Source organism: Oncorhynchus kisutch, linkage group LG15, assembly GCF_002021735.2.
Source record: "Oncorhynchus kisutch isolate 150728-3 linkage group LG15, Okis_V2, whole genome shotgun sequence".
NCBI classification, from domain to species: Eukaryota; Metazoa; Chordata; class Actinopteri; order Salmoniformes; family Salmonidae; genus Oncorhynchus; species Oncorhynchus kisutch.
In genome coordinates, this window is record NC_034188.2 from 17354598 (window position 1) to 17366053 (window position 11456).

The 11456-nt window shown below is 45.6% G+C and overlaps 1 protein-coding gene across 1 annotated transcript; it reads left to right on the forward strand.

The window, feature by feature from the left end:
* Positions 1-424: 424 nt before the first annotated feature.
* Positions 425-11070, forward strand: LOC109879821 (EH domain-containing protein 1-like). Its single transcript, XM_020471995.2, has 6 exons — positions 425-985; positions 3648-3745; positions 4991-5232; positions 7669-7839; positions 8231-8395; positions 10145-11070. Exons 1-6 carry the CDS (start codon positions 597-599, stop codon positions 10682-10684), a joined length of 1605 nt encoding a protein of 534 aa, XP_020327584.1. The 5' UTR covers positions 425-596; the 3' UTR covers positions 10685-11070.
* Positions 11071-11456: the final 386 nt, after the last annotated feature.

Genomic DNA, 11456 nt, shown 5'->3' on the forward strand with positions numbered 1-11456 from the left:
AAATGCTCTACTAACAAAAAAGCTGTTAGAATTGTAAGTATATGCATGTCCCTTAAGGCCCTTGTGTAATTGTAATGTGATATTGTACACCCTAGCTCGATTGTCTATTGTTTGTAATCTATGTATGCTTGTGTTCCCTCATGTGCTTTATGTATTGATTTGATATTAATTTAAAAAATAAAAACATTTTTTTTTAAGCCAGTCAGCCGGTGAACGCGGCCTCAGAACACAAAAGGACAGGTAAAAAAGGACAGCTATCCCTCCTTTTAACGGATAGCGTGTGTTTTTTATTAAACGTTTAAGATAAATTACGCTCTCAACTCCTACAAAGATAGCTGTCTAGATACATTAATTCTCAAGGTAATGGAGTGGGATTTGTGCTTGGCGGTTGATTGGCTACTAGTAATAACTAGCTGGGGCGTGTTTGGCTAGTCAGGAAGGAGGAACGATCAACACTTCAAGACCTCGCCTACTTTAGCATCTCTAGCTAATGTTACTCTACTACTGTTGCATGTGATAGAGTTGCGCTAGCTACTTCGCCATCTCTCTCTTGTTTTCAGATCGAAAGTGACACTGCTGTGTCAAACCAGCTCAACATGTTCCGCAGTAGGGACAAAAAAACGCCTGAACAGTTCCAGGATGTTTCGCAAGGGTTGAAAAAACTATATCGGACTAAACTCTTTCCCCTGGAGGACACATACCAATTCCACGACTTTCACTCACCGTCGCTCGAAGATGCCGACTTCGACAACAAACCCATGGTTCTCTTGGTCGGTCAGTACTCGACCGGGAAAACCACCTTTATTCGGCACCTGATGGAGCAGGACTTTCCCGGTATGAGGATAGGGCCCGAGCCGACGACAGACTCATTCATAGCCGTGATGCACGGTGACCAGGACGGGATGATACCTGGAAACGCCTTGGTTGTCGACCCCAAAAAACCCTTCCGCAAACTCAACGCATTTGGTAACGCGTTCCTCAACAGGTAAATAAATACTCATGCCACATTCCCAGGCCACAGGGGAGCTTATGGCTGTCAGGTGACACCCATAAATGAGGAATTTAATATGATCTCTATGGTAACACCTCTCTCAACATTCCATATACCTCCCTCACAAGCCTCTGCATGTAGGGACTCTTTGAAACAAAACGATCTCTACTGTTCCTCCTGTCATTCCCCTTTATTTCATCACCACAACAGATTGTAGTATCTGTTCCATCCACCATGTCTGTTGTTAACCCACCTGTAAAAGTCACCCTGCCAAGTTGAGACATCCTTTTCCCCTTGGGCTGTTTGAACAGTATAACAATACCTAGCCTAATCTAAACTATAGTCACGACCTAGTCTGTCAGCATTGTTTAGCCTGTTTAGCCTGCAGCAGCACTGTAAGGTAAATGGAAAATAATGGTTTGTGTTTTGAGTAGCCAGGCAAAAGTGTGTTATCTGGCTTCTCCTTAGTAGCACACCCCAGGGCAGGCTACAGTTGCCACATCAGTAGTAACAGCTGGCCAACTCTCACTGAGGCTTCTACCTGCTATGAGGCATTAGGAAATCCTAGTCAAATTGCAGTGCTGGTAGGTTCTTTATGGTAGTGTGACAGCACAGTCAGTCAGCATCTAGGCTATGGCTTCTCAGGTCTCAGCTGGTCTTGTGTGTTGAGTTACTCATTATCATGATACATCAAAGTGATTCAGCAATCCAGACTGCTCTATGGCTCATTCTGACACCACAGTCAGTTGTTCAACGTGGCATTATGACCAGTCGATTAGTCCGTCTGTTCTGTGGCTTCAAACACACAATCCTTCAAGGTTGTATTTATTGTAGTGTCCTTTGCTGAAGTCTCTTCTAGAGAGAAGGTCTCTTCTAGAGAGAAGGTCTATCTCCCCTCTGTGAGAGCTTTGCTGGCACCACAATACACAGCACTCAAACAGATGGTCTGATAACCCTGGCCTTGTCTCTTTCCATGTTGGAGAGACGCAGACTGACTGACTACAGGTTTTAGAGGAAGTCCTGTGCTCAACCTGGCGATGATGGGGGATTTCCTCAACCCCAGATTAGCTGTGGTGCCTCACACACCGCCATATGCTAGCTCAAGACACATGGGTCAACACTGATGCTGGATTAAACTCCTCCTCATCGCTGTTCTAGGGTACTACATTACCCAGGATGCATATGTACAATTGATTTTTGTTGATTCATAGCCGTGAAGGTCAATGAGAGTCAATTGATAATTAGCCTTGCTTAGTGGCTAATTGATGAGATGAACAAGGCATCACAAGGCCCATGAGACGGGCTGTTTCACAACAAGACTGATGACTTTTGTAACCGAGAGGGAGTAGTAAGAGTCAGCGGGAATGGGTTGGGGTTCCGTTTTACTGAACTCAGCCTGTTATTTCAGGACACTGACTGACTGCACATTACTGCATGCGGGCTTCCAGTAACATCTCAAAGTGAAATGTGTTGTAAAGTACGCAGGCCTACTTGTCTTGCGCAGAAGTACACTCCACCACGTCCTCATCGCTCATACAATGAATGGCAATGCTGATAGTATTTCTTCACTTTGGGAAGTTGAAGGTCTGCCTGGTGGGGGCTCGGGGTGAGGAGGGGGACAGCAGGATGTGAGTTACTGTTTGAGTGTGTGATGGAGAGAGATTCTGAGGTTAGCCCAATTGTGTGGAGCGTTGTGTGGAAAATGTTAGATAAACGGGAAGGCTTGGACAGACTGCCACAGAATGTATAACATACGAAAAGCTGAAGTGGAAAAATGTATGTTTTTGTTATACTTGGCAAATATTCTCATTGTAATATGATACTACTCTACCACAGGATCTCCCACCCTCCCCCATATTTCTTTGACTTGTTGTTTGGCCTTAAAGGTTCTCTCCCTCCCCCTCTCCAGTTGTAGGACAAATCTGCTCTCCTGGCAAAATGTAAGTTAAGAGCTTAGTTCTAGTAGTCTTGTGACCTAATGCCTGTAGCATCATGTCCGGGAATGTCTGTTCCCGAGGGAGCGGTGTCCGGGAATGTCTGTTCCCGAAGGGAGCGGTGTCCGGGAATGTCTGTTCCCGAAGGGAGCGGTGTCCGGGAATGTCTGTTCCCGAAGGGAGCGGTGTCCGGGAATGTCTGTTCCCGAAGGGAGCGGTGTCCGGGAATGTCTGTTCCCGAAGGGAGCGGTGGGACAGCAGAGTTCTGGGTTGAGAAGGAATAGAAATTGTAAAGCGAAACAATCCCCTTCTTTGTTCCTGCTTGAGGGAACTGCAGTTGTCTGTTTGACTGACCTTGCCCTCTCTCTCCAGATACAAAACATGTGATTATATCTGTGTCATTGTTTGCTCCAACTTTGTTGAAAAACCTTTATGTTTGGGGTGACTAATGCAAGATGACAACATCATGTGTTGTATGGGCTTGGACAGTGAATCAAGATTATTCTATGGACAATTGAAGAAATGATGCAGCATTCAACTCAAACAGAAAACAGTTCTCTCCTTGTTTGAATTGAGCTTTGTTCCACTTCCAGTCAAACCATTCAGTTTCCATTTCCAGCAGTGACAGGTTGACTGGAAGCATAGTTTGGGCCTACATTAATGCCTAGTTTAGTTTCAACATCCTCACCTCTCTCTCTCTCTCTCCCTCTCTCTCCTTGTAGATTTATGTGTGCTCAGATGCCCAACCCAGTCCTGGAGAGCATCAGTATCATCGATACCCCTGGAATCTTGTCAGGAGAGAAACAGAGAATAAGCAGAGGTTAGCCACACACAAACAATATATCACCGTTATCTCAATAAATGTGTTAAGCCTGACAGTGTCAACCACTCAAAGCAGGTCAGAGTTAACACACGCCATTTAAAACTCACCTAAGAGGAGAGAATAGTATCAAATACTTATGTTTTCTGTCAAGAGGAGTGCATCTAATCCAACTGTCTTGTATGACATATTGGTCCTAGGAAGGGAAGCTGACGAGAGATGACTGAATTTCCCCATATGCCCTTATTTTGCATTCTTCAGATATTGCTCCGCCAATATTTTCCTTTATTGGCTGATTCTGCTGATTTTGTAAAATCATCTTTTATTGGGTCAGTTTTTTTCCCCCCCTACAAGTGAAAGAGGGATCCTACCGGGGGGGGGGAGTGATACTGGAATACCGCATTCCTACCGGCTATGATTCCACACACAGGGCTGACTGTATTGTTCATCAGCAGTATGACCCTGCCGGGGACTGGGTTAGAAGCAACACTTGGCATTGTGCAGCGATAGTGGGGAACGCCTGAACATGGGTAGACTGTAGAGAGTGGTGCAGTTGTCATTGTGGGGACACTTGGTAGACTGTCTCCCACACACTCTTTCCCCTGGTCCCCTTCCACGACACGCATGCACAAAGTGTCCCCCTGCAATGCATGTGCAGCAGAGCTGGTGCTGGTTGTGTGGTCAGCTGCGTAGATGAGATTTTTAGACAGACTGACTGCATTCTTCTCAGATCAGATGACACCGGCACCAATCAAAACCATCATTCTCTATTTCTTTCTTTTCTTTTTAAAGAGCCTCGGCTCGCTGTGCCAGAACTCCCCAGGCTTCTGTTCAGAAAAGCAAAAGGCCTCTCTGTTCCAATAGTTTGTCAGCCTGTTTCCTGTTGTTGTTTTTTTAAATAGGTCAAAGAGGATGGAACGTTATTTATTTTTATATATGTATTTTACCCCCCCCCCCCCCCCTCCCCAATTACGATCTTGTCTCATCGCTGCATTAGCAACGTTTTGAAACATGTTGTATATTGTCTATAGTTTCAGTGTGTAATTGTCAATTATAGTATCATGCTCGTGTCCAACCCTCAGAATACACCACAATCCAAAACCCCAAACCCACCTTTCCTCTTTATTTTGTCTCCAACATCTCATCTTTCTCCTCAGTCTCATTTGGGGTTCCTCCTCAACATAATTATTGCTGTGTGTGTGTGTGTGTGTACACCATAACCCTCCTCCCGTTGCATCTCTGAAGGGTATGACTTTGCGGCGGTACTGGAGTGGTTTGCGGAGCGCGTGGACCGCATCATCCTCCTGTTTGACGCCCACAAGCTGGACATCTCAGACGAGTTCTCTGAGGTGATCCGCGCCCTGAAGAACCACGAGGACAAGATGCGCGTGGTGCTGAACAAGGCTGACCAGATCAACACGCAGCAGCTGATGAGGGTCTACGGCGCCCTCATGTGGTCGCTGGGAAAGATCATTAACACCCCCGAGGTAAAATTTTTAAAACATTCATTTCGACCAATGTGCATCCCAAATGGCACCCTATTCCCTATATAACAGGGTCCACATATGTCTCTCATATGGCACCCTATTCCCTATATAGTGCACCTATTTTAAACAGGGTCCACATAGGTCTTTCAAATAGCATTCTCTTCCCTATATAGTGCACTACTTTGCCATGGTCAAAATTAGCGCACTATTTTGGGAATAGGGTGCCATTTCAGATGCAGACAATTTAAAATGCATATAGAGTTGCCTTAGTCATCAGACTACAGCACAAACATTAAGGATGTGAAGTGTACCGTCATGTTTACCGTAAATTCAACCAACTTATTTCCATTGTGGTCCTGCTGGGGCCGTGCCTGGCTACCCAGACTCCTTGCTACGGCCAAATGCTACCCCACACCCATGGATGTTAGTTTTTTCTCAATGAGTCTGGATCTGAGTACTTATCTATATCTCTATCTCAGACACACAGTACCAGTCAAGTTTGGACACGCTTAGTCATTCAAGGGTTTTTCTTTATTTTTACTATTTTCTACATTTGTAGAATAATAGTGAAGACATCACTATGAAATAACACATGGAATCATGTAGTAACCAAAGCAACCAGCTTCATGAGGTAGTCACCTGGAAGGCTTTTCCAACAGTCTTGAAGGAGTTCCCACATATGCTGAGCACTTGTTGGCTGCTTTTCCTTCACTCTGCGGTCCAACTCATCCTAAACCATCTCAATTGGGTTGAGGTCAGGTGATTGTGGAGGCCAGGTCATCTGATGCAGCACTCTATCACTCTCCTTCTTGGTCAAATAGCACTTACACAGCCTGGAGGTGTGTTGGGTCATTGTCCTGTTGAAAACAAATTATAGTCCCACTAAGCGCAAACCAGATGGGATGGAGTATCGCTGTGGTAGCCATGCTGGTTAAGTGTGCCTTGAATTCTAAATAAATCACCCTCAGTGTCACTAGCAAAGCCCACACACACCACCACCTCCATGCTTCATGGTGGGAACCACACATGCGGAAGTCATCCATTCACCTACTCTGCGTTTCACAGAGGCATGGTGGTTGGTACCAAAAATCTCACATTTGGACTCATCAGACCAAAGGACAGATTTCCACCTGTCTCTAATGTCCATTGCTTGTGTTTCTTGGCCCAAGCAAGTCTCTTCTTATTGGTGTCCTTTAGTAGTGGTTTCTTTGACCATGAAGGTCTGATTTCACGCAGTCTCATCTCAACATTAACTGTTCAGAGGTCTGTTACTTGAACTCTGTGAAGCATTTATTTGGGCTGCAATTTCTGAGGTTGGTAACTAATGAGCAGAGGTAACTCTGGGTCTTTTCCTGTGGTGGTCCTCCATGAGAGCCAGTTTCATCATAGCGCTTGATGGTTTTTGCGACTGCACTTGAAGAAACTTTAGAAGTTCTTGAAATTTTACCGGATTGACTGACCTTCATGTCTTAAAGTAATGATGGACTGTCATTTCTCTTATTCTCTAATTTGAGCTGTCCTTACCATAATATAGACTTGGTCTTTTACCAAATAGGGCTATCTTCTGTTTACCAACCCTACCTTGTCACAACACAACTGATTGGCTCAAACGCATTAAGAAGGAAAGAAATTCCACAAATTAACTTTTAGCAAGGCACACCTGTTAATTGAAATGCATTCCAGGTGACTACCTCATGAAGCTGGTTGAGAGAATGCCAATAGTGTGCAAAGGGTGGCTACTTTGAAGAATCTCAAATATATATATAATACATTTTGATTTAACACTTTTTTGGGTTACTACATTATTCCATATTTGTTATTTCATTGTTTTGATGTCTTCACTATTATTCTACAATAAATAAATAAAAACCCTTGAATGAGTAGGTGTCCAACTTTTGACTGGTATGGTATATATGTTTGATTTATTTAACTAGGCAAGTCAGGTAAGAACAAATTCTTATTTACAATGACGGCCTAACCCGGACAAACCCCAACCTGGACGACGCTGGGCCAATTGTGCACCACCCTATGGGACTCCCAATCATGGCCAGTTGTGATAGAGCCTGGAATCAAACCAGGGTGTCTGTAGTGACGCCTCTAGCATTGAGATGCTGTGCCTTAGACCGCTGAGCCACAAACACCACCACAGAACCAGGGTGTCTGTGGTGACACCTCTAGCACTGAGATGCAGTGTCTTAGACCGCTGAGCCACAAACACCACCACAGAACCAGGGTGTCTGTGGTGACACCTCTAGCACTGAGATGCAGTGTCTTAGACCGCTGAGCCACAAACACCACCACAGAACCAGGGTGTCTGTGGTGACACCTCTAGCACTGAGATGCAGTGTCTTAGACCGCTGCACCACTCAGGAGCCCATATATTTATTTGTCTTTGTTGATTTGTCTTTATTGATTTATGTGTATTGTGGTCCTTAGGTGGTCAGGGTGTACATCGGGTCGTTCTGGGCCCAGCCTCTCCTGATCGCTGACAACAGGAAGCTGTTTGAGGCTGAGGAACAGGACTTGTTCCAGGACATCCAGGGGCTGCCCCGGAATGCAGCGATACGGAAACTCAACGACCTCATCAAAAGGGCACGGCTGGCTAAGGTGAGGGGAGGGGTCCAGATGTTTGTAGGAATGTATGGGGGTATAGGAAAAGCGAAGGAAGTGGAGGGCACTCAACCAACGGGACTCGAGGTGCAACATTTATTTTTAAAAATGTATTATTGAAAAGGTGCAACACTCACTCACCATTATTAACTCGTTGTTCTATTTAAGCTGAATTAAAAGAATGGGACTTGGAATAAGGGAATATCCAAGAGGGCACTTTTACAGAAAGGAGCAGCGTTAAAGCTAGTAGTATTTTGTTGTGGGCCAACAGGTAGTTTCTCGAGGATGTTTGAACCCTTGTCCATGTCTACATCCTCAACTAGATGGTTCATTATGGCAGAATGTCAGTCTGGTCAGTAGGTTGTGTGAACTTTTAACCTTTGTCCAGGTCCATGCCTACATCATCATCTCTCTGAAGAAGGAGATGCCCAGTGTGTTTGGAAAGGAGAACAAGAAGAAGGAACTGATCGCCAACCTGGGAGAGACGTACCTGAAGATAGAGAGGGAACATCAGATCTCCCCTGGAGACTTCCCTAAACTCAAGAAGATGCAGGTGAGATGGAGCCTCTGAATCCATATCTAGTTTAGCCTTTGTTTCCTCAGAGAAATGTTGCTGGAATATTTTCCGTACACACCAGAGGTTAATCAATGTGACTCTATAAACTGAGGTCTTATCCCGTCCTCTGTATTATGTTGTTGAAGTAATGAAGACCATCCAATGATGAATATATTATTTGTTACTGACGTCAGACCTAAACAACACAATGTAACTCCAAGTCAATCCCATTCTGTGAAATCAAACTGTCCACTTAGGAAGCAACACTGATTGACAATACATTTCACATGCTGTTGTGCAAATGGAATAGGCAACAGGTGGAAATTATAGGCCATTAGCAAGACACCCCCAATAAAGGAGTGGTTCTGCAGGTGGTGACCACAGACCACTTCTCAGTTCCTATGCTTCCTGGCTGATGTTTTGGTCACTTTTGAATGCTGGCGGTGCTTTCACTCTAGTGGAAGAGACGTAGTCTACAACCCACACGCTCAGGTAGTGCAGCTCATCCGGGATGACACATCAATGCGAGCTGTGGCAAGAAGGTGTAGTTTCCAGAGTGTAGTTTCCAGAGCATGGAGGAGCTACCAGGAGACAGGCCAGTACATCAGGAGACGTGGAGGAGGCCGTAGGAGGGCAACAACACAGCAACAGGACCGCTACCTCTGCCTTTGTGCGAGGAGGAGCACTGCCAGAGCCCTGCAAAATGACCTCCAGTAGGCCACAAATGTGCATGTTCAAACGGTCAGAAACAGACTCCATGAGGGTGCTATGAGGGCCCGACGTCCACAGGTGGGGGTTGTGCTTACAGCCCAACACCGTGCAGGACGTTTGGCATTTGCCAGAGAACACCAAGATTGGCAAATTCGCCACTGGCGCCCTGTGCTCTTCGCAGATGAAAGCAGGTTCATACTGAGCACATGTGATAGTCTGTAGACGCCGTTGACAACTTTCTGCTGCCTGCAACATCCTCCAGCATGACTGGTTTGGCGGTGGGTCAGTCATGGTGTGGGGTAGCATTTCTTTGGGGGGCCGTACAGCCCTCCATGTGCTCGCCAGAGGTAGCCTGACTGCCATTAGGTACCGAGATGAGATCCTCAGACCCCTTGTGAGACCATATGCTGGTGCGGTTGGCCCTGGGTTCCTTCTAATGCAAGACAATGCTAGACCTCATGTGGCTGGAGTGTGTCAGCAGTTCCTGCAAGAGGTAGGCATTGATGCTATGGACTGTCCCGCCCGTTCCCCAGACCTGAATCCAATTGAGCACATCTGTGACATCATGTCTCGCTCCATCCACCAACGCCACGTTGCACCACAGACTGTCCAGGAGTTGGCAGATGCTTTAGTCCAGGTCTGGGAGGAGATCCCTCAGGAGACCATCCGCCACCTCATCAGGAGCATGCCCAGGCATTGTAGGGAGGTCATACAGGCACGTGGAGGCCACACACACTACTGAGCCTCATTTTGACTTGTTTTAAGGACATTACATCAAAGTTTGATCAGCCTGTAGTGTGGTTTTCCACTTTAATTTTGAGTGTGATTCTAAATCCAGACCCTCCATGGGTTGATAAATTTGATTTCCATTGATAATTTTTGTGATTTTTGTTGTCAGCACATTCAACTATGTAAAGAAAAAAGTATTTAATAAGAATATTTAATTCATTCAGATCTAGGATGTGTTTTTTTAGTGTTCCCTTTATTTTTTTTGAGCAGTGTAGTATACATCTCCACTCTCCCTCGTCTCTGTAGGAGCTCCTGGCTGGCCACGACTTCTCTAAGTTCCCTACCATGAAGCCCAAGCTACTGGAGGCTGTGGAGGACATGTTGGCCAACGACATCGCTCGCCTCATGACCCTGGTCCGCCAGGAGGAAGCCGCCATGCCCAGCCAGGCTGTCCACGGAGGTGCCTTTGAGGGCACCATGTCCGGCCCCTTCGGTCATGGCTACGGAGAGGGTGCCGGGGAAGGCATCGATGAGCTGGAGTGGGTGGTGGCCCGGGACAAACCTTCGTATGATGAGATTTTCTACACGCTGTCACCGATCAATGGTAAAGTGTCGGGCGCGGCAGCCAAGAAGGAGATGGTGAAGTCCAAGCTGCCCAACACGGTCCTGGGCAAGATCTGGAAGCTGGCCGACGTGGATAAGGATGGTTACCTAGACGACGACGAGTTTGCGTTGGCCAATCACCTGATCAGAGTGAAGCTGGAGGGACATGAGCTGCCGGGTAAACTTCCGGAACACCTGGTGCCACCTTCTAAACGCCACCAGGAGATTGATATGGGAGAGTGATGTGGGGCTGGGAGGAAGGGGGGGGGGGGGGCGCAATCTGATGAACCTGGGGAGGGCTGGGTTAGGTAGGGCTTGTTATGTGTTGTGGTGGAAATGTTAATGAATATTTGCTGAGGGAGGGTTGGGCGGGTGGAGAGTAATGCAACAATGTGTTGATGCTGCGTGAGGAGATGGGAAACGGGTTAAAGACATTTAAAATATACTGTCCATATGTTGATCCAAAGAAACATAATGAACTTGTTCTTTTTGGAGAAAAAAGATTCTAACTTAGAATTGTTTTATCTATATTTTTATATTTCCTGTCAGTTTACTATGAGATGTTTTCAAATGCTTCCGTTTTATTATTTTCTCCAATTTAATAAACATTTAATATTTATCCCAATTAAGTAGTGTATGTTGGAAACTCTTATTTTGAAATGTCTACCTATATTGAATTGAATACATAAGTACCCCCTGTAGGTGAGAACCGGTCACTGTCAGCTGAGCTGGACACAAGCACCTGAGGACAGGACTCCACTTATGTATCAGCTTGTTAAATATGTTTTTGACCAAGGGTGTAGAGATACAGCTGTAGGCCTACTGATCAACTGAAGATACTGACAGAGAAAGAAGGAAGTGATTATGAGATTCTGGAACACATTCATGGTGAACATGTGGAGATCATTTAGAAATCTGGAAGCACAGTTGAGAAAGTTCCAGAACTTTGACACATATAAAGAGAAACTTTTGGGTTTAAACTATTGAAGCTTTCAAAAGCAGGTTTTAAACTACT